The sequence below is a fragment of the Musa acuminata genome, chromosome BXJ2-9 (genome assembly GCF_036884655.1).
Source record: "Musa acuminata AAA Group cultivar baxijiao chromosome BXJ2-9, Cavendish_Baxijiao_AAA, whole genome shotgun sequence".
Classification (NCBI taxonomy): Eukaryota; Viridiplantae; Streptophyta; class Magnoliopsida; order Zingiberales; family Musaceae; genus Musa; species Musa acuminata.
Window position 1 is genome coordinate 7442944 of NC_088346.1, and position 23190 is coordinate 7466133.

Genomic DNA, 23190 nt, shown 5'->3' on the forward strand with positions numbered 1-23190 from the left:
GGAGGAAGAAGAGGAACAGGAAGGAGACGGAGGGATTATATTAGAGTCGGCTGCGGCAACGAGCGGTCTCAACCCCTGTCCTTTCCGTGCGGTTTATATAAATAAATATATATAGTAAATTTTAATTTTTTTTAATTTTAGTTTTTTAAATTTATTCTCATTGAATGTTCTTTTTGAGTTATTTTTATCATTTAACCCTTAGTCTCCACCCTATTATGGTCATTTTCGATGTTGTCCATTCTCTTTCACATTCGTCACGACTCGTCTTCCACCACATTGAACGTCAAACCTTTCTTTCTTATGTATCACGATCATTAACCTTGGTGTTTTTATCCCTTGTTCCTCATCATTTTTGTGTTTTTGTCCCTCGTTCCTTATCAGAGGAAAAACCTAACAAAAAAAAGGAATGGAATGAAAGTGATAACGATCACACTAACAAAAATGAAATAAAAGTGTGATAACGATCACACTAACAAAAATGAAATAAAAGTGATAACGATCACGATACGAAGAAGGCAATTATGATGAGATCAAGGATAATTTTATTTTTTTAAAAATAAGAGATGTTTTATGAGAATAAAAAAAAAGATAGTTCACAAAAAAAACATGAAAACTTAAATCTTATATATATATATATATATATATATATATATATATATATTGTGAGAGAGAGAGAGAGAGAGAGAGAGATGATGATGTTTAAAAGAATCTTTTAGGCAAATAGAAAAGTAGAGAAGCTAGAAATTTTGAAAAAGACTTAAGAGTAAAGATAATGATGGATGGCAATTAGTATTGCCTTCAAGAAAAGTTCCAAGAATGAAAATATTCATGTTGCTATGTCCAAATACCATGAGTTAGCTTCATAACAAGCCAAGCGTGGTAGCATTCTGTGCCAAACAAGAAGGAAAGATCAACTCCTCGTTTCCATGAAACACCAAACCTCGAGAGTTGTCATCGATTTCTTCCCAAACCTTCATCAAATACAATTCAAAAGAGTCGCTCTGCCCTGAGATAATTATTATTACATCAACAGCAACGACATTCATTACGCCTCCAGCGAAATTGAAAAGAGCATTGTTAATGGATGTGCCAAACCTCTATAAGTCCTCTTTAGCAACTTTCCAAGCACAAGGGAACAAATAGACTGCTACCAATATTCATACCAGCTCAACAAGAATAAAAATTAAAAAGGATGTATTTACTATGTGCCTGGAGTTGAATACAATCACCAACATGTCTCGAGTTCATCCTTTAAATGCTGAACTTTTTCGCAGCTGAAAAGGTTAGAGCAAAATCATTCTTAGAGGGCACCATAAACGGTAGGTCTATTGCCAACAAAAGATAATATCGTAGCATTTTAGCAGTATTTAGCTAAACCAAACAGAGGACAACAATGAGGCGATTACAAGATTCCAAACTGTGAGTATATAAGCAATGGAACTCATTAAGAATCGTAAAACTGTATGTTATTAAGGCTATGCACTGTGCAGCGATAACAGAAAATGCAGAAAATGTTAGTTACTCTATGTATCCGAAGGAACTGAGCTGATTTATCAACATGTTCTTTTTTTGCACAAGATCTGAGGATAATTAATAGAGATAAATAAAAAAGAACAGTCTTCAAGTGAGAAATGAGCGAGCAACAAGTATGCATCTCAGTGTATTCTAGACTTGATCTTGTAGCCAAACTGCTTGACACCTAATTTGTAAAGCAAAAAAGCCATTCAAGACTTTGTGGGTTCAATTTGATTATCAAGTGGGATATGCGGTGCTTATCAGTAAAAAAAAACATTATGTGATGGCTACAGTATTTTTAGGACAAAAAGAGCTTGTAATTCTAGAATTAACATTATTTCAAACAGAGCATGAGGCATAGAGGTCATAATAGGCTCCAGAATTAAAAATGATATTACTTCGATAGACACCACCAGGCATAGAATCTGGATCTTGGTCAATGTAAAGGGTGCCAACATCTGCCAGATGTTCAGGTATGGAACTGATCGTTGAAGCTATGTACATAAATTTCACTGTAGATCTTGACTCGCTTAACAATACAAGTAAATGGTTACACCACATATATTTAGAAAAGCTAAAAAAGGTAGAATTACAATGATTAATGGAAAAATTGGAAAGGGCATTGGATCACTGAACTCTGAAAGATAATTATCACAGATGCCGGGTGAGGCAAAAGCCACGTACATGCACGCAGAAACCAAATTCATAGAAAAATTGGTATGGAAAAAATTTATACTATTTGTTGTTTATTAAGAGAGTCTTATTCTTAGAGAAATAGAATAGCATGATCGACTGCATCTGTATGCTACAAGTAACAAGAAAAAAACATTGTCATTTTGCAATGTCCTCATCAACAGATGTACTTGCTTGTGTTTCTATATTGGTGCTTTTGGATCATTATGTCCAACATTTATGATAGGTATGCTCCTGGCAGTAAATATGGAACCTTTCTTCGGAAATCTGATGGTCAAATCACGCATGTTGATGATCAATTTCCTTTCTGTGATTCAACATTTTTATATAAGGACGCTCGATTGAATTTGCAAACTTAAGAGGACATTGTAATTCTAATTTTTGAACAATCTAACAAGCTTGCAAATCCACTGTGAGCACAGATTAACTGAGCAAGGAAAACTAAATAAAATATGCATAACATAAAAGTGCAGCTTAATGCAGTACAACTCGAAAATTCGACAAACTCACCTTTCGAATTGCCATCGACCACAACAAGCCGCATTGTCGTGTTGTTTGGTGGTAAGTGCAGATAAAGAGGAATCAGGTGCTGGTTCAATGGATTCCGGGTGCACACAATTATGTCATCAAGCTTTGTTTCCTCTTTCAACTTCTGTGTCACTTCAGGTACGCTTGTCCCAATGAAAGTCACATGAGGCCACTCAACACTGTCATCCACATTTCCATTATCATCTGCGACAGTGAAGTAGATACTGCGACCTTCCACCTTGTGCAGCGGACCAGAAAAAGAATCTGATGACTGCAGAAGGAAGGAATTTCAAGTTTTATGCTTGGGGTTTCAAAAGCAAGCACTAATCTATCAGTATGATTAGTGCAGGCACTTGACTCTTGAAGCACTAAAATAATTAGGATAATCAAAACAACAAAAAGAAACAAGCTAGTTTAACATCTAAATAGCAGGCATTGCATTAAAATAGTAAATTTGAGATCTAAAACAAGACAATGGATGATTTCTGGAGCAGTTAACATTTAGGAAATATTAGATCAATAAATACATTTAAGAAATAGCAAGACATGCAGATTCGGTAACACTTTCAAGAACTAGACATCATGACTTTTGACAATGGATTCTGTAAATTTAGATCTAGAGAAAGAGAACCACAGGAAATTTGGGAGGAAAATAGAGATATCATTTTGAACACTAATTTGAACAATTCAAGAAAATCATGGCCACAACAAAAAGAAAGCTCTATATTAACGAACAAAAAGAAAGGACCAATTTTTTTAGTTTGGAAGCAAATTAAAAATCACATTTTCATCACTACTCTGAAGTCTGAACAATACGAGAACATCACAATCACAACGAAAAGCATGTTCCGCATCAATCAATAAATAGATAAAAGCGAATCTTTTCAATCTCACTTCCATCACAGATGCAAATACTTTGAGAACATCACAATCACAATAAGCAAGGATGCTCTACTTTGACCAATGAATAAAGAAGGGAGCAAATTAATAACTTCTTGTCGATCACAAATGCAAACAATTCGATGACATCATAATCACCATAAGAAAGGACGAATATCTGCATAGATTCATCAAATTAAAAGAATAGCAAAGCAGCAAATCGACCTCTAGACTGGACAATCTGGAGGAAGAGGCCGACGAGGAGGAGACGGCAGAAGATGCACTGACGGGCTGGTTGGGTATGCGGGCAGGCTGGGGCAGGATCTCGACGACGTCAACGTCCCATAGGATCCAATCCTGGGTGGAGGTGCGGTGGGGGACGTCGTGGGTGACGGAGTTGCGCCACGGGGGGAGGCCGCCGTTGCCGCGGAGGTAGTTGCCGTAGCGGGTCTTGAGTTTGACCTGGGATCCCTCACGGAGGGGCTCCCACTCGAGGGAGGAGTCGAGGCGAGCGGGGAGGGTCTGTGATACCTTCTTGCCGGTGACGCCGAGGAGGAAGGGCTCGTTGGAGGCGGTGAGGTAGCGGCCGTAGCAGCTGCGGAGGCGGAGCACGTGGGGGACGCTGTCGACGCGCTCCACCGTCCACCGGACGCCGCGGGAGGTGCCGTCTCGGTCCTGCGTCACGTGCTCCTCGTCCTCGTCCGCCTCCAGGTACTTGTCGTGGTGGCTCCGCAGCCGCACCGCCTTCGCCCGGGCGAAGAACTCCATCAACAAATCCCAATGCCTTGTATCCAACTTCTGAAATCGAAACCGATCAATTCATCGATTTCAATTCCAGACGAGGGAGATCGATGGAGGCCGCGAACTCGCGTTCATTTATTGCTTGGGGGCGAGAACGAGTACAAAGCCGAAAAGGTAAGCCATCATGCTGTCTCGCACCGGACACAGCCCAGAATTTTTGCTCTCACAACACGTGAACGGGCCCACCGGGAACGAGGACAAACAAGACGATACCGTGTTTCTTACAACAAACAGGAAATCCTCAGCAGACGGATGAAGCGCGTAAGATTAGCTACCTAAGTCGGGCCGGAGTTCACCAATTTACCCCGTCGCATCGACCTCCTTTAGGGACGGCGCGAAATGGTCGTTGACTCGCCTTCTCTCGGATAGAACGCTGGCCGTTGACTTTTCGGGAATTGCGGGAGCTTTATCGGGATCGACTAGGATCACCTCCAAGCATTCCACCGACGGTCGTTCAACGACCATGATCGCAACAGGGGCCTCTTACCAATGGACGGTTAGGATAGGAGGACGGACTGTTCCAAGAAAACATAGCGTTGGATAGGATCAAAACCCATATCAATACTCCGCGAGATTGAGGCCGCAAGCTCTGCAATTATTGGACACAATCGGACAGGCAGTTTGCTTTGCCTGTAGCCTTCCTGCAAGTCTGAATGAATGAATGGAAGAACCTGACAGATCTGTGAGATCAAAGACTGCATGACAATTAACAATAAATACAACAAGTAATAAGGTCATTTATTTAGCATTGGGATATCATTAATGTCCATAATACATCTTAGATGTCATTTTTGTGGTTGCATGTATGAAGTAGCCTGGAGTGAGGACACCTGAATAGCAGACTGAAACTGAAACTACAGTTGCAGTAGGGTTTGCATCCATTGGTGACAACTTGTACATGCAGCTGGAGCTTATAGCCTGGCATACTTCTTCAAGGGTTCTCCTGCATCTTTTGCATTGTCTGGCACAGGCATGTTTGCTAGAAGAGTGATCCTTGATGAGGATGTTAAGATCCCCTTTTCCGAGCCAGCCTGATCCATCTTCCATAGATGGACCTCCCACACCTGAATCGAAACATCAAACAAGTATGTTCACACCCATTTCAAAATTGCCATGAAATTTACTTCAGTAACATTAAAAACACTTTCAAGAATATTCAAAAAGAAACTGAAAAATGGCATCCTACAAATTCAGATTAATCATAATAGCCAACAATCAAGATCAGGTCTTTAATGTTATCTAACTGAAGTACACATAAATAAAGCCTTCAATGGCAAAACTATAACCCTAAAAAAAAATCAGAAACTTCACCTCAGGAATGCTACCATACCAAATCTCCAAGGGCTTAAGTTAGCACCAATTTAAGAATGGACTGTCTCTGCACTTGTGTGTTTTATATGCAAGTGTTTCCTTCAGGATAGTTTATTAAGTATCTAGTGTATATATAAGACATTATTTGCAGTTATATATGTGTATACATGTCAATACCTAAAGAAAACACTACAACATCTTAAGCCACATAAGGTTTTGATGCTTAATTTTCATTATTCAAATATGAGATGCTCCTAAGATTTGTGTACCATATCCATATATATATATGTATATATATATACTCGAAGGTAAAAAAATAGGACGTGCTAATCGTTTGGGACGGATACGGGACCGACAAGAACCCATCATTATTTTTCCCTATGATTCACGGTTAGCCTTACCAACCGGCCTCGCGATTGGCGTAACAGATGGACCCCGCAACAGGCGCCGGAAATTGGTAGGCGACAACTCCGCAACGGCATTTTAACCACACAAAGGTATGGGAAGAATGAATCGACCCTTTATCAGCCGTTAAGATGTCGCCACGTGGAAGCCACGATCACGATTTCTCAGCATCTGTTTGGGGACAGGTGCAGAGGCAATCGTGCTCGCTTCCTCCACGTACCCGTCCCCGGTATGCTCGTCTACGCGACACCTACCCGCGTGGTGATTGACATGCGGGTCACGCTCCCGCGAGCACACTGATGTGGGTCCCATGACGGTGTCGTTGTGTCTTCCTTTCCAACGAGGGAAAGAGGGAAGAGGGAGGAGGGAGGGGGAGGAGGAGGAGGACCTGAATCGTTTTGCCGGCGTGGAGCGGGGTGGCCTCGGCGAAGACGCGGTCGCCGACGCGGGCGCTGCGGTGGTGGTTGATGCTGAGCTGGATCCCGGCCACCCGCCGGTACCCGGACGCGATGTGCGCCCCGATGCTCGCCAGCGCCTCTGCTATCAGAGCCGATATGCCGCCGTGGAGCACCTTGAACGGCTGCCACCACTTCCCAACCCCATCACAAATCCAAAATCAAGCACAACAGCAGTCGGAGACAGCGGCGCACGCACCTGGCAGCAGCTCTCGGTGACGGTGAGCCGGCCGTTGACCCTAGCTGCGGAGACGTCGTCGATCTGGAAGCCGATGGCGTATAGCGTCGTGTCCAGCTCCGCCGTCTTGGATGTCGGTGGCTTCGCCATGATCGCCTCGTCTTCTTGTTCTTCGTCCGCCCAAGGGAGGAGAAGGTGGGGAATGGATTCGAGTCCTCCCGATGTATTGCAGGATAGTGAAGAAGGTGGTCACAGCAATTCAATTATTGTAGTTGGAGTTGGTGGTAGGTGGCGCCGATTGACTTTGGTATCTGGTGCTCAGAATAATAGATAGGTATAGGAGTTTGCGTGCCGGAATTTAGCTTTGAGCGATTTGCTGGTGGCTACCCAAGAATACTCTTTGGTACTTCTCACCAGTGTGTCATCTCTCTGGGGCGAGCATTGTCGAACGCCGTCTGTCTTAATTCAACCCGTCTGTCTCTGTCATCACCCTCCCATAACTCGCCCACCTTATCTCCAACCCGTCGTGCCCACCAAAATGTTCATTGTCGTATGGACGGAGACAAGCTGGGAGAGTCGAGAGAGACAAAGGCACCATGACGGAGCGGAAGCTGGACACGATGGGACTGAGGTGGTGACCCGACGATGCCTATCCGAAGCGAGAGGTCATAGCAAGGACGGACATTTAGGATATTAAAGAAAAAAAATCAAATTAGAAAACTGAAGACATATATTGGAAAGATTTACTATGACATCCAAAGATTTAAAAGAAAAAAAAAGATGAATTAGTAGTTTTTATCTACAAAGATCAGAATGATTGCATAACAAAGGATTAAGACCGAGAACAAGTGAGTAGTTTGTTTGATCACTTTTAAGTACAAATGTGGGAGAAAACATGGTCTCATGTTTTCATAGGTCAACTACTACGGTCAACAAATGGACGTGAGTATTTCTAAGCAAGTTGACTTTCGGTTTCCGTGCCTATTACTTGATTAAGCATCATGCTGACAAGAGCAACATCAGTATAGCTCTTGGTCAATTCATGAGATCAAAATAATGCTCACATGCTTATGTTAGTAACATCAATAAATGTAACAGGAGTCGGGATTCAGAAAGATATTAAACTTAATCTTGGCTGCAAGATGTATTTGCTGGTCATAACACAACTAGCAATTGAAGTATTCTAAGTCCAACCATCTTAAATGATAACCTAAATAGAAACATTGTCATGCATCCGACACTGATTTAGCTCACATGGGATGACAGTGGAAGAAGTAGAGATCAAGATACTTCACCAGAAAACTAGGAGACTACACGAGATATGGAAAGCATTGATCAGGCATCTTATTAACTGTCATAGAATCTTGGCAACAGGAAACAAAATTACTTTGGGATGTCACCAATCCACTAGCTATTTCACATGATAACACAGTCACTGGAGAATCCCATAAAGGGGAATGAACAAAAAGTAAAATTACCTCATCCAGTTCTACGCGATGGAACCTACTCAAACTTTGTTTTGATGCATCACCTTACTGGCATAATGCCTTCAGTTGGATTTCGGAATTCGCTTAAATCAACACAAGGAGAGATGAATAACCTAAACCCATAGATTTGATTCATCCTTGTATGTACTGATTGCCCATGTAAGAGGTGTACCGGAATTATGTCACTCTCTCTAAAGCACCACCAACCTGCATATGAAGCCATTCTGTTGCTGAACCTTGCTCGTATTCCCTTGCTGCCTGTGAGCTGAATGGTAAACTAGAAGCAGTATCGTATGCCTGAGCACCAAACTAAAATTTAAAAGCCATGTATTAGCTATATTTTGTGAATCAAAGCAAGAGATTAGAGCAGAACAGACAAATTTATCATGCCAAGTAACACAAAAGGCAGACACATCCACAAGCAAGGCAGGCACAGCATTTCAGACAAGAAGGGTAACTAAACTGCACAAATGACAAACATAGAGCATACTGAAACGTGGCTTCATGTCGTCGGATATATTTTCAGATGTGCAAAAAATCCTTAGATCCAAACATGATGACATTATGTGCCCCCTGTGATGGTGGTCCATAGGAAATGGAGACAAAATGACCAGTGATGAGCTAAACCAATGTCCATGCTACATGGTTTGACAATACGGAATACCCAACCACGAAATCTGCATTCCTCCTCAGAACAATTAACCCAGGTTTAGCAATTGCATATGCAATCATTGCATATAGCAATTGCCCCGAAATGCAGTTAATTAACCAGAAGCTCTGTCCCAAAATGTTTTTTCCATGAGCACTGAAGACCAGTAATCTACTGGTACTTCAAAAAATAATCAACCATACACACAAACTAAAACATAAACCAATCATGCACACAAACTACAAAAAAAGCTATTAAATTTTGTTTCATTTTCATTATTCAACTTACATCTTTATGAGGAAAGAATTCAAAGCCAGAATTAACATGAGAAGTGACAGCTTCGAGCTTCATTGATAGAAACTGCAAAATAAGATTTAAAGGCCTAAGTGGTTCATAACAAAATTAGACAATTGACAGTATCAAACAGTGGAATGTGCATACCTCAACCTGGTGCTGCAGTGCTTGGATGTAATTTATTATCTCATCCAGAATTGATGCTTTGCCAATTACCTGCTTATGTGATAGTTCTGTATTAAGAATAAAGAACACCAACCAAGCAATTCTTCTCAAGTGTATGATATCAAGCAGCACATAGTCTATATTTTTTGGCAAAATAATATATAAGGAAATCTTAACAGCAAACCTTGTTACATCCTGGCACCAAATCCTGGAGAATCTTCATTCGCTCACTTATTTTTTCTCTCCTCGCCTACCAACAAATGTAATTAAATTATATGATGGCTGGAATGGTGATTTTTATGGCAAAATAACACCCTGGAATCCTGTGCTTGACATTTAAACAGTGCTAATCTAGCAGGTACATGTGGGCAATTGGATTTGTCTAATTTCATGTGTCATGTATGTTCTAGTGAGAACAAGCATGATAATAACTCCGTGCTGTCCTCATCATAGCTGTCAACATTTAAAGAAATTAACCTCGAGGTGTGTTGATGTAAACTCCAAGGATGAGATTATAACATAATACAATAAGATAGCCATAGCATGAAGCATACTTACTCTTTCAGCCAGGCTGTGGCTGTCTGTTGCTTGACCCCTTCTTGCCCTCACATGGATGTAATCATGCTTTGGTGGCTCAGATGTTCCAGGATTTTGATCAATTATCTTGTTACCGTTGCCCGAAGATGCCTCAACCTCAGTTTTAATACTGCCAATCTCATTAGTGTGCATGGCCTTGAGACGCTTAGTTTCATTATCCATCTACAAAGAACAAAAGATTCAAACAGTAATGAAAAACCAAAAAAGAAAGAAAAAGTACAATGCCCTAGGTCTTGAGCTGGATGGTAACAGTTTAAAAGATTTATTTGCAAGCTCTTGAAATGATGCCTACAGCAAATAGTGGTCAAGTATACTGTTTGGTTTAGTTCCATGGAAGATTAATAATAGTGGTTGAATCATAGACCAACTGTTGTCTAAATATTTCAGCTGGTTGTCCACGGGAGTCCCATTCGAAGTTTAGTTAATATTTAAGTAATCTATTTGGTAAGTCTAATTGCATCTCTCTGTAGATCTCTTCAGTTTCCTTTCATCTACAGAGTCCTGTTAGGGTAATCTTAATGTGTCTATCAGTCTGTCAAACGGGGACCTGCCTGCCTGTCCAGATGATCACTGGGATTACTGAGATTTATCTACATGACAACTGAGATTAAAAGAGTGTTCTGTTCTAAAATGTCCATGATAACTGAGGTTAAAAGAGTGTTTTGTTCTAGAACGGCCTTGCTTGCCCACTTCTTTTTCTAGTCATTTGATTCCTCTAATTGTCCATTATTTGTGTTTCTTCTGCCGTGTTGTCATCACAAATCTAATAGCTTTTCCATCTAATTCACTTCTGCAATTGAATAGATTTAACACTTTGTGGAGTAATCTAGCAACTGCGAGGTTACGTCATATACCTAATCTCAAACAATCAAAGCTAGATATACAGAAAGAGTCATCTAAAATTGAGAAACTTAGGACAAGAGCTGAGGCTACAACATGGAAAAAGTTAAAGCTTATCCAAGTGGATATTGTTCTTATCATACTGATTCGTGCATAAATAACACATTAAAAAATTCAATCATGTAGAATGGTGAACAATAATGAGATCACTAATTAAAGAACCATGCAACTTAGTGGATAATCTGTCGTACAAGGACAGCAAGTGCAAGTTACCGATAAGCAAGAATCTAATTTGAACTTGAGTTCAATATTTGAATGCCGTAAATACATACATGCAGAGACGTATTTCTCATCTATCACTATGCAACCAAGATCAGGGAATCAAATTCACAGCAGGTTACTAAAAACTAGATTTTTTGAAGGACATTATTCCTATTGGTCTAAGATCGTAACTTTCAACCAATTCAAACATCAATCGAACCAAATGAGAGATAGATCGGAGCCCCAACAAACAAGTTACACGAGAAATCACACAAATGGTGGAATAAGTACCAAGCCCTGGCCACCGCTAGTGGAGGCAAGCTTGGAGGACTCATCGTCCGACGCAACCGAATCCCTCTTCCTCCTCCTCCCCTTGCTGTTCCTCCCGCTCTGATCCGTCACCGCCGACTCCTCCGCCGGCGCGCCTCCGCCCAGTCGCCGGATCACGGGCCCCAGGGGCGGCGGCGCTCCAACCATGGGGAAGGGACACATCTCTGGCCCCAGCGACGACAGCGACGCCCGATCCATCGCGGGAATATCGACTAAACTTGGAGCCGACGCCGCGAGAGCGTGCGATCGATCGAAGAGGGAAAGGTTGGATCGGATCTGCAGTCAATGGAAGGGAGCTAAGGGGTTTCACTTCGCTATCAGTGAAGTAAAAAGGGGAGCTCAAAATACTGGTAATTTTTCATCTCAGTCCTTTTCTTTCGTGTATTCGTACAATAAGAACCTGACAGAGGGAGTACGCGTCGCTCAGCGAAGAATGAGAGATAAGAAGAGTTATGTTTTTATCTCAGTCCTTCTATTTTTCGTATTTGTACAAAGGCACCTGAAATCTAAATTGAGATACGAGACTTAAGTTTATTTCGATTAGACTGGAATTTCTCGACATAATGATCGGTGATGACTTTTGAATGATTTATGCTTAGCTTAATTCTGATTACTACTTCACACATTTTAACGTAATATATAGATATTTTACTATCATAAAAATTATATTTTAATTAAATAAAAAAAATAATGAGAACTTTAGTGAAAGAACTCGTTTTCAACTTTCCATTTACACCCTCACCCAAAACTCAAAATGGCGCCCTCAGTTCTACAAACTTTCCATATGACCCCACAATATTTTCAAAATTAGTTCTTGTTGTTAACGTCGGGTACAACAATATTTGTGCTGTGGCCTAGTTTTAGATTATAATAAAGTACAAGGACTGTAGTACAATAAAAGCAAAGGAAGAATAAGAAAATAAGAATTTTTATTTATCTCCTCAAAGATTATAATATTACTACACACTCACTAGATATAAATAAACCTTTCGCTTATCATTTCCAGTCTGGAGGAGGGAATAGGAGGCACTTTTTGGATTCTTTCCTCTCTCCGTGGTCGCCGAGATCGGCGTCTCTTTGTCTCCATCTCGCTTCAGTCGATCAAGGGGTGGGGTTTGATCGGGGATCGGGAGATGGGGCAGCAGTCGCTGATCTACAGCTTCGTCGCGCGGGGGACGGTTATCCTGGCGGAGTACACCGAGTTCTCGGGCAACTTCAACAGCATCGCCGCTCAGTGCCTGCAGAAGCTCCCCGCTAGCAACAATAAGTTCACCTACAACTGTGACGGGCACACCTTCAACTACCTCGTCGAGGACGGATATAGTGAGTGTCTTGGATCTCGATCCTGAGTGTCGAGGGTTTCTGCTTGACTCGGTCGATCGTCCTCGTGGTTTTGGCGTTCCGGAAGATGTGGGGTGCCGATTGATGGGTTTGGGATGGGGAGTGCATGTTCTGATTGATTTGGGGGTTGTCTAGGGTTTCATGAGGTTAGGATTTCACTTCTTCAATATCGTGATGTTTCTGGAGCAATTAGGGGATTCGTTGCCGCTTCTGATATTTCGATTGTTCGTCTTATTGAAGGATGGGCTTTAAGTGAGTACCGGTTTCGGTTGATTTGGGTACATTTCTATCTAGTGGGAATAGCGAATGGAGCAGGAGATGATTCTTCTTGTAAATATCTTATTGTTAGCGTTGGTTAGGATGTTTTTATAGTGGCCATTGGATCGGCAAATTATTTTCAGTTGCAAGGAAAATTTTAGGAATATTTTGTCCCTTTTTGCTTGTTGAGATTGATGAATAGCAGTAGAAGTATCACTTAAGAGTAAATTGATTCAGAACTGCAAGATCCAAATAGTGAATTGGACGATCTAGTGAAGGTCGATTGAATGCACTCTCTAATATAAAGGCATCACATTTCATTTGTGTTATACATGCTTAATTGGATGTAGAAATGTGTTTCTATTAGACTATGGCATTGGTTGAAGTATGGAAGTTTAGTTAAATCTGTTTCCAAAAGGTGTTATTTGATGTCTTTTTTGTTTGATAATCTGTATTATTGATAATGACTAGTAGATTGTCTGTATTTTTTCACCTTGTTTAAGCCCATTATAAAGGTGTAATTGATGTTTGCATCTTTTCCAAGGTTTGGAGTATTGATTGGAAATTTACCAGGAATGGTCTCCATCTACCTTTCAGGTGGAGATTCCTGCTCTTTTTTTCTTTCTTTAGTTACAAGTCAGTTCAGACTTCCATCGTGCCTTCACCAGTAACTAAGAACTTACCTGTGGTTTTGACATCTGTTTGAGAGTTCTTTGTCTATCTTGAGCTTAGATGATTCAAATGTTGTCATCTACCACCGGCCACCATTTGTAAGTAATCATACATTTTATGTAGTTAAAACGTTGCCATTGATGATTTCAGTCAGTCTTTTATCTGAAGAAACAATATCATGGTAAATTCGTGTTCACATGACTTGTTCTTGGCCTGTGGAAAGTTGCCAACACAAATATTACCTTTGATACCATGATTTTTTTAAAATCTATTTTTATAGAGTTAGGCCTCTTAATATCTTACTTTTAGAAAGTAACTCATTGTCATGCCAACTAATTGATGCCCAAATGCCCGATCATGGCATGAGTAATGTGGGATGCATTGGAAATGTTGTGTGCTATTACTAATTTAGTTTGAATGTATATTTCTTGAGTATGCTTCCCATAACTGTTTCAGAATTCTATTTATGATAAAGTCAATTTTCATTATTGTGCATCCTAGTATGTTTAAAGTTCATTAACTTGGAATCTATAGCTAGTAAACAGATCTTTTAGGATCAGAATCTTATTTTGAAAATATTGCTGGAATACCTTTTAGTCATATATCTCCAGTGCAATCAGTGAACCATTGGGAAGTTGGTCGCTGTCATAGAGTGGTCAAATCTAGGTTAGGCTTTCAAGAATAACACAATTTTGGCTGATATAAGCAGTTGTTTAATATTTATTAGATGTCATGTTTTGTTCTACTGGGATGGTGAAGTGGGTGGTCTATATTTCTAGTGCTTTAGATGTTTTGGAAACATTGACCAATCTGTTGTATGAGAATCAATATCATATCTAAGTAAATTTTATTTGCAGCACCAAGTGCATCTATGGTCTTTTGTATTACTACATGGAAGCATGGACATTGGACAGTTTTGTGGGAAGGTTCACAAACTGGGTAAAATCCTATAGTTTGCCCAGTGTTCATCTTTGGGACATGTATTTTGATTTTTCTTTTCCTGGTAAATATGATTCAAGGGGATACTGTTGGGTCTAATTCCTCATGGACTTCCATTATGTGTACCTTTAACTTGATTGGAAGACTCGTTGTCGTGCCATTTTGCTTCTTAGCGAAGGTCCCTTAGCTTCTTGAGATTCAATAACTATGACGGTCCAAGAGCCACTATATATTTATTCTCATGCAATGAATATGCATTTATCTTATCGACAAGTAATATTTTAGAATTTAAGTGAGAATCTTAAGTTTTAGTCTGGATCTTAAGTGAAGTCATGAATCTTGCAGCATATTGTGTAGTTGCTGTTGAGTCAGTTGGCAGGCAAATTCCCATTGCCTTCCTGGACAGGGTGAAGGAGGACTTCAACAAAAGATATGGAGGAGGAAAAGCTGCAACGGCCTCAGCCAATAGCCTCAGCCGCGAGTTTGGGTACTAATTCCTGATGACCACTTAAATGTTCATCCTTCTCATTGTCTAAGCATGGTTAATAATGAATCTCTTACAAACATACCAGGTCCAAGCTTAAAGAGCAGATGCAGTACTGTGTAGATCACTCCGAAGAGATCAGCAAGCTTGCCAAGGTGAAGGCTCAGGTTTCTGAAGTCAAAGGAGTTATGATGGAAAATATTGAGAAGGTGTGTAATCGTTACCATCTATTTGTAAAGTTCATGCTAGGCATGCTACTTTTGTACAGTGGTGTGGCATCATCGATGCTTTTCTTTTGATCATCTTTCTTGATTCTTTAGGTTCTTGACCGTGGGGAGAAAATTGAGTTGCTTGTTGACAAGACAGAGAACCTTCGCTCCCAGGTATGCAAACCAAACTTATCATGATGTTGGTTTCTTGTCAAAGCTGTGCTATCTATTTCTTAGCACACAGTATCTGTCAACTTTCTCTGTTGAGATTCTTAAATATGATGGATATCTGCTGTTTGGTAACACAGGCACAGGATTTTAGACAGCAAGGGACAAAGATGAGGAGGAAAATGTGGCTACAGAATATGAAGGTTAAGCTGATCGTCTTGGGCATAATTATTGCGCTAATTCTTATCATAGTTTTGTCCATATGCCATGGCTTCAAATGCTAGCATCTACGGATCTGCCACCGTCACAACCACCCGTTCCCCTGTAAGACTGGTTCTGTGTCTTAGTGTAGCCTATTAGTTTCATAAACCTTGGTGAGTCGTGCTTCAGCATTTACATTTGCAGAATGAGTATTTTGTTTGTCTTCTTGTCTGCTGGGTACCAAGACGGTATTAGCTCAGTGTGTCGTATGCCATGCGGTGTAGCCTAAGAACAGAATTGCTTTTTTGTCATCGCGGCTTATCTTGTTCTTCAAGTATTATTTTCTTGTGGTAGGATTTACTGTTTTGGACTCGAGTGCAACCATCTTTTTAACTTGTGATAGGTTTATTGTTGCTATTTCTTTTACATAATAGATATCATCAAAATAATACATGAAATTTTGTTTACTGTGAATAAGGGCAAAGCTTGACACACCGTAGATTTCTCCTCTACGATTTGGATTTCAAGAGATCCAGCTTTTTGGGTCATTCTATACGTATGGTTTATTTCTCATGATTATTGGTCTAAATCGCTTTTATGAATAATTGTATTTAAAATACTTCTGGTATATCTTTGGGTTTAAATTTTTATTATGGCTTGGGTATTAATCATTGGACTATTAGGCTTACCCTTTAAATCAACTGAGTCTTTTGTCTTGGTATACATCAAATAAATGCTGCCATCTACTTCAGCTACAAATTTCTATGTACGTAAGCTTCTTGAACGTTACATGATGTGTATCCTACGGCCCTAGTGATCAACATGTAGCTTACCTACACTAACTATATGCATGTATGCCTTGTGATTGAAGGTGAGCGTTGGTTAATCTGGGTCCCACATGATGGCTCGTCCCGATCAGCCCCTTTGAGTATCTGCATCTTTTTGATTCGCTTATACTATTAATCGAAATTTGAGATAATTGTAAATATGAAAAATAAATCAAAAGTAGCTCATAAGGCAACTTCGATATTGAGAATAATTCTATCCAATCAACATTTGTTAGGATACTCGTTAATCGAATTTAATCATCCATATGACTGATAAGAAGACACAAAATTATTTTGCATGATATATTTCAATAGATTAAATATCTAATTTGTAAGAATTGTTTACTTCAAATCTTTTTTATGCTAAAGAAATCTTTAATCCACGTTATCACCGTAATTATACAGCCCAGTCGATCCCCTTTAAATATCACAATGACAACGTCTGTGAGAGGTCAAATCGTAGTACCTCAATCGTTCCTCGCATCGCGGCGCAGAGTCGCGGCTTCCCAAAACCCCCCACCTCTCGTTCATCATCTCTGCGTTCATAAAACCCTAACGTCCGATCGCTCCTTCCTTCTTCATTCTCATATCCCCAATCGCCGGATTTCTCTTCTCTTCCAAGGATTTCTTACGGAGGAACGACCGGCAGGCGCAATCTTTCTTCGAGAACGACCCGCCAGAAACCTCTTACTTCTAGGGTTCATCGGACGGCGGGGGGGCTTTTCCCTGTTCGATTGTGCTCATTGGGACCGTGCTCACATCTCTAGGTTTGGATTTCCTGTGGTCAACGCTGGCGGAGCCCACTGTCGGTTGATGGCCGATCGCCGCCGCTTGTCAGCTGTGGTGTTAGGGTTTTTTGAGCTTGGGTGGGAGGGATTTGACGTCAGAGAGGTATGCTGACCGTGTTACGGGTTCATCTCCCGTCGGAGGTCCCCGTCGTTGGCTGCGAGATTGCGCCGTATGTTCTTTTGCGCCGACCGGATGGTTCCGTCTTGATCGACGAGGTACCCGAGCCTGCTCCGCTGATTGGCTACTGCATGAAGTACAAGTGGTAAGTTTTCGTTCAGTGTGCTTCCTGTGATTCATCTTCTGATTGCAGTTCATCATTTCAATTTGCTTCAGAAATTACTGTTTCTCATAAGTGTCTAGTGGCTTTCGTGTCCGTATCTTTTTATTGTTGTATGTTCTCTTATATTTAGCATTTCACATGGTTTTATGTATGAAAGGATTGTTCTGCTGTTAATGCCACTCAATTGCAGTTTTGTTTATCACTTAAAAGTTTTATTTTTGATTGAAGTCATACCCAATTGTTCACAAATGTAAATAAATTTTATTTTTTCTAGTTACTCTATGGATCTATCTAAACATCTTCATTCCTGCAACTCTAATATGTAATACATGTTGATATCAAAGCATGATTGACCTCACAGAGGTTTCAGGTGGGTTGTTCTCGAGAACGACCTCACAATCAGAGTGGATGCAACATTTAAAAATATGCATTACAGGTGGCATATAATATATATCAGTTTGACCTTAAACCGGCACATGGACTAACCACCACTGAGCAGTGTCCAGTGAACCAGCCCGAACCAAATTTTAAAGACTGAACTCAGTTCATATCAGAGTGGCTCAACTCTGTTATTATACTTGTTTTAGGATTTTAGGAAGAAGAGGGACATCATTCTTTTTTGGTCGGTACCTGCTGGTTTGCCATTGCTATCCAAGTACAAGTCTGACCAGGCATAACTTTAAAATGTCAGTGGACCTATCGGGATGGAGCTGGGCATAAAACCCACATGTTCCATGCAATTTTGGCCCCTAAAAGATTGTGTTGCTTTAGTAATAGTATCACTTAAAATAACTCTTACTTTGTTGTTCAAAGTTTTAATTTAAATATGGTTCTTGACATTATCATCAATTGGTGTTATGCATAACTTGGAAATTTTATATTGCAAAATGTAATTATTTAATGCTCTCCTTTGGCTGTTGTATTTGAACCATTTGTCTTGTATGTACACTTTGATGTGCAGGTACCGGAATCAAGGTGATCAAAAAGTTGCTATATGCAGTGTACATCCGACTGAGCAAGCAACTCTGCAGTGCCTGGTCTGTCTTAAGGAGAAAGTACCTATTACCAAGAGTTACCATTGTACTCCTAGGTGTTTGTCTGATGCTTGGCAGCACCATCGTTCATTGCATGACCGAGCAAAGAAAACGGCAAAAGAAAATGGAGCCGAAGAGGAAGAGTTGTTTGGACGCTTTAATAGTAATAATGGTTCAATTTCTATGTATCCTACAGCTGTTGCTGAAAAAACTGGAGAAGCCTGGTCTGAAGTTGGGTTTTCTAGGACATATACACCAACATCTGATGATATTAATCATGTTCTTAAGTTTGAATGTGTAGCAATAGATGTGGAGACAAGAAAACATGTTGGAAATGTAAATGCCATTTTGACAGCACGTGTAATTCCAGCTCCCTCTCCTACTCCACGTCACATGATTCCAGTGAATGTAGCCCTCTCGGGGCAATTGAATCTAGATGGTCGAATAGCTTCAGGGACTTTCTCGGTGCTTTCATACAACATTCTCTCTGATGCATATGCCACAAATGAGGTGTATAGCTACTGCCCAACTTGGGCACTTTCATGGCCTTACCGCAGGCAAAACTTGTTGCGAGAAATTATTGGCTACCAAGCTGACATAGTCTGTCTTCAGGAGGTACAATTTTAAAATTTTGTTTTTTCCTAAGTTCAAGAGACCTATTAAATATTCTCTTCAGAAAAAAGGTTCAACCTTTCTTAGTGTTTCTGTTCTTTACGTTCTATACTATCTCTTTGCTTGAGATTCTAGGTTCTTTATGTTAAAATATCCTTTTGCTAACAACTTATCTTTATGCAGACATTAATTGATTGTATGCAATTTTATCCAATCATTTTTTTATTAGTGTATACATGATGTATCAATTTTGTTAACTAAAGAAAAATTCTTTCTGTTTGTTATTTTCATTTTCTTCACTGAGCTTCCCGTAATGTGTTTTTTAATGAACTATGAATGAGTAGCTGTTGCTTGCCTGCATGTTTGCAGCAACATATATGAATATGTTTGGTAGTGCATTATTATCTTCTTAATCCAATTTGTTTATATATTTTCTGTGGAAAATTTTTAGTTTTTTAATTTTGAAATATCAACTGATTCTACTTTTCGACAATCTAAAGATTAATAACTTACATATAATGCAGGTTCAAAGTGACCATTTTGAGGAATTCTTTGCTCCAGAACTTGATAAACATGGGTATCAAGCACTATACAAGAAAAAGACTTCAGAGGTCTTATTTCATATTGAAATTCTTCGATATTTGTTTCATGTTATAGAGCTTTGTCTTCTATATTCTAACAAAATTGTTTGTTCAGGTTTATAGTGGCAATCCAAATACTCTTGATGGTTGTGCTACATTTTTCCGCAGGGACAGGTTTTCACATGTCAAAAAATATGAGGTAGCTGCACTTGCAATGAGTACTGGTATGCTGATTGATGTCATCTGAAAGTGTAGGATTAACTTGATATCTGTACTCAGGTTGAGTTCAACAAGGCTGCACAGTCTTCATCAGCTGGTCAGAAGAAAGTTGCTCTGAGTCGTCTGATAAAGGTCATCATTTGGCTCTTGTTTGCAGGACTCTTTCTAATTGCAAGTGTTTCCTCATTCTTATGGTTATTTATGTCTGTAGGATAATATTGCCCTTATTGTGGTTTTAGAAGCAAAATTTACTAGCCGTGTCTCTGGTAATCCTGGAAAAAGACAGCTAATTTGTGTGGTCAGTTTTCTTATCTTGTCATCCTTTAAATTTGCATACTGTGTAAGTAATTGCTATCTATTTTGCATATGGATATGCTGTATCGTGTGCCTAAAATGTCATGTATTTACAGTATTAATGAAGCATAAGCTTGTTAAGCTTGTAAGGAAGACATGGTTTTGTGCTTCATTTTGTCATATTACTAATCAAAGTTCCTTTAAGGGTCTGCTTTTTTTGCAAGAAAATGGTGAAATTATTTCCACAGCAAAAGATTTTCTAAAAAGCCAAATACCAGGTGTTGGATTAAAGGAAAAGGTTCCATTTTCTTTTTTGGCATCGTTGAAGTAAACTAAAAGATAATGAAATGAAGGATTTTGTGGGCTTATGTTTGTTTTCAGAAAACTAAAAGACATCTTTTCCTAAAAATCTGGACTGCAGTTGCAAATGTTCATGTTTGTATGTGTATGTGTTTTCCCTACCAAAACAAACATCAATAATGGCATTTTTCTTAGGGAATGACATTATTTGTGGAAATTTTGTACAATAAATTTGATGATGTGCCTTAAGTTTTAGTTTAAAGGAATTCAGCACTATGTGAATTGTGAATCCTCACAATGGTGGTCCTAATATTTTTCTCTATGGAATCATTTGCTTGGAAGAACATTTTTATTTTGGTGACCTGATGGGTTTTTCTTACTGGATTATTTTTTTCATTCGGTTTGCCACTGTAACCCTGGTATAACAATTTTATTTAGCAAATGAATCATTTTAAATGGTAGCTATGGTTAGAGCCTTCCTTCCTGTTGACTTTATTTTTGTTGGGAAAAAATGTATTTTTTTTTTTTTTTTTTTGCACTCTTATGTTTTTAATGTGCTAGGAACTATGTGCCATATATTGAAGTTGGTGCCTAAACTTGTTTGCATATTTCTTTTCAAGTTGCTTTCAGAACTGCCAGTTAACTATTGATGTTCTTGACACACGTGCAAAATTCTATAGGTATAATCATTTGCTTTTGGTCATCCATGCAGGCAAATACCCATGTAAATGTTCATCATGAACTTAAGGATGTTAAACTTTGGCAGGTTTTCATTCTATCCAGCTTTACCTTTGTAGCACATGCTGCTGCATTTGTTTTCCTTTTAAATTATCATTATGATTTTTGTCAATGGGATGCTCTCAGGTTCATACTCTTTTAAAAGGATTGGAGAAAATTGCTGTAAGTGCAGATATTCCAATGTTGGTCTGTGGAGATTTTAACTCTGTCCCAGGGAGGTATGTGGATATTCTTTTATCAGTTTCTCTTTTTGCATGAAGTAAAATTGAAGTATCTGAATAAGTATTATGGATGTAGTGCTCCTCACGCACTTCTTGCAAATGGCAAAGTTGGACCGTTGCATCCAGATTTGGCTGTAGATCCCCTTGGAATTTTGCGCTCTACAAACAATTTAACTCACCAGCTTCCATTGGTAATCATCATAATTATCTATAGTTTTACAAACAATTTACTCTACAAACTATAATTTATGTTTTTACATAATCTGTAAGCTCTTTTGGTGTTAACATGTATGCACATGCGACAGGTCAGCGCATACTCATCATTTGCAAGAATGGCTGGAGTCACTCCTGGTTTAGAGCAACAAAGGAGGAGGATGGATGCCTTGACACTCGAACCTTTGTTTACAAATTGCTCCAGGGATTTTGTTGGGACTGTCGACTACATATTCTACACAGGTTTCCGACTTGTCCAGTAAATCTTTTGCTTTATTTTCATAGTTGGTGAAAACTGTCACAGTATGATGTCCAAATTGTCCTAAGCCATCTTGCTTGTGTTTTCAGCGGATTCTCTATTTGTGGAATCTGTATTAGAGCTCTTGGATGAGGAAAATTTGCGGAAGCACACTGCAATACCTTCCCCTGAGTGGTCATCTGATCATATAGCGCTTCTAGCTGAATTTCGCTGCAAGCCTAGAATTAGATGTTGAAACTAGTGGTAAGTGTGAATACAAATATTATTAAAGTTTCTTGTACTATATAATATCCTGTTGGATATTGTTGTGGCATGGGATATTAGATATTGGGATGAGGTAATCCTCGGGATGTTCAGAGAGAACCAATGGGTTGATGAAATTTTTTTACAAATATCAAATTTTGTTTTGTGTAAATGAAAAGCTAAATTTATAGATTTGCTTGTAAGGTTCTAATTGTAAGATTGGCCTCAGTAAATTATCTATCAGCATTTTGGTGGGTCAGCTAACAACAAGTATCATGTTTTTATGCTAGATATGATGTTTTATTTTGTCATTTGTTATGCTTTCCAGTGTCATATTTTCTTATTCATGCTAATTTCACAGCTGCTGCTTGCTTAAAAAAGTAATGCTATAGTGATCTATGAATTGCCTTGTTTTTAACCTGTATAATTCATACTTGTATGACACTATGAGATGATGTTTAATGTCATTTATGCAAATGACTACCACATAAGTAATTTCTTTATGGGCCACATTTGGTTACTGGGAATGCTACAAAAAGAGTGTCCTTTTAATTTTATCATATTAGTATTGCAAGCAACTAATATGGTGTATTTTTCTTGAAGGTTAAGCGATGAGGAGGCTATAAAGTCGAGTCAATTCAGGTTTTGAAACATTGTACATATTAATATAGAGGGAATTATTGGTGATAGAATTGAAGATATAGCGACCAGACTCTTACTAATTTATCATTGATATAGAAAACTATATTGAAGATGTAAAGTGAGCTATAAATGAAGTTTTTTTTCCCCTCCGACATCTCTTCTTTCATTCAGATTTAATTGCTATTTTTATGTTTGAAAAACGCAGTGTGTTGTGGTAAGAAATAGGAATGATATTTGAGTCATAGCCTTTTTCGTATTTTGATACCCCCACCCGATCA

At 39.2% G+C, this 23190-nt stretch overlaps 5 protein-coding genes across 6 annotated transcripts; 2 read left to right on the forward strand and 3 right to left on the reverse strand.

The window, feature by feature from the left end:
* Nucleotides 1-806: 806 nt before the first annotated feature.
* LOC135622918 (uncharacterized) lies at nucleotides 807-4980 on the reverse strand. The gene is made up of 3 exons (XM_065125254.1): nucleotides 3841-4980; nucleotides 2719-3007; nucleotides 807-1274 (listed from the first exon to the last, which is right to left on the reverse strand). The coding sequence occupies exons 1-3, from the start codon at nucleotides 4381-4383 to the stop codon at nucleotides 1252-1254; spliced, it is 855 nt and encodes a 284-aa protein (XP_064981326.1). The 5' UTR covers nucleotides 4384-4980; the 3' UTR covers nucleotides 807-1251.
* Nucleotides 4981-5129: 149 nt separating this feature from the next.
* LOC135622919 (1,4-dihydroxy-2-naphthoyl-CoA thioesterase 1-like) lies at nucleotides 5130-6922 on the reverse strand. Its single transcript, XM_065125256.1, has 3 exons — nucleotides 6787-6922; nucleotides 6521-6712; nucleotides 5130-5480 (listed from the first exon to the last, which is right to left on the reverse strand). The coding sequence occupies exons 1-3, from the start codon at nucleotides 6913-6915 to the stop codon at nucleotides 5328-5330; spliced, it is 474 nt and encodes a 157-aa protein (XP_064981328.1). The 5' UTR covers nucleotides 6916-6922; the 3' UTR covers nucleotides 5130-5327.
* Nucleotides 6923-8085: 1163 nt separating this feature from the next.
* Nucleotides 8086-11697, reverse strand: LOC103997598 (transcription factor BHLH089). 2 transcript variants are annotated; one of them, XM_009418872.2, is made up of 6 exons: nucleotides 11350-11696; nucleotides 9919-10119; nucleotides 9545-9610; nucleotides 9343-9411; nucleotides 9190-9261; nucleotides 8086-8561 (listed from the first exon to the last, which is right to left on the reverse strand). In XM_009418872.2, exons 1-6 carry the CDS (start codon nucleotides 11584-11586, stop codon nucleotides 8430-8432), a joined length of 777 nt encoding a protein of 258 aa, XP_009417147.1. In that variant the 5' UTR covers nucleotides 11587-11696; the 3' UTR covers nucleotides 8086-8429. The 2 variants fall into 2 exon arrangements, with proteins under 2 accessions (XP_009417147.1, XP_009417149.1); XM_009418874.3 differs by lacking the exon at nucleotides 9545-9610 and having other exon boundaries at nucleotides 11350-11697.
* A 699-nt stretch (nucleotides 11698-12396) lies between these two features.
* On the forward strand, nucleotides 12397-16013 carry LOC103997599 (vesicle-associated membrane protein 721). Its single transcript, XM_009418875.3, has 5 exons — nucleotides 12397-12711; nucleotides 14944-15085; nucleotides 15171-15291; nucleotides 15403-15465; nucleotides 15600-16013. The coding sequence occupies exons 1-5, from the start codon at nucleotides 12522-12524 to the stop codon at nucleotides 15741-15743; spliced, it is 660 nt and encodes a 219-aa protein (XP_009417150.2). The 5' UTR covers nucleotides 12397-12521; the 3' UTR covers nucleotides 15744-16013.
* Nucleotides 16014-16729: 716 nt separating this feature from the next.
* LOC135622917 (carbon catabolite repressor protein 4 homolog 1-like) lies at nucleotides 16730-23066 on the forward strand. Its single transcript, XM_065125253.1, has 12 exons — nucleotides 16730-17538; nucleotides 18518-19205; nucleotides 19727-19813; nucleotides 19899-19982; nucleotides 20063-20134; nucleotides 20214-20300; nucleotides 21309-21362; nucleotides 21461-21552; nucleotides 21632-21746; nucleotides 21861-22011; nucleotides 22117-22270; nucleotides 22874-23066. The coding sequence occupies exons 1-11, from the start codon at nucleotides 17381-17383 to the stop codon at nucleotides 22260-22262; spliced, it is 1734 nt and encodes a 577-aa protein (XP_064981325.1). The 5' UTR covers nucleotides 16730-17380; the 3' UTR covers nucleotides 22263-22270; nucleotides 22874-23066.
* The last annotated feature ends 124 nt before the right edge of the window (nucleotides 23067-23190 follow it).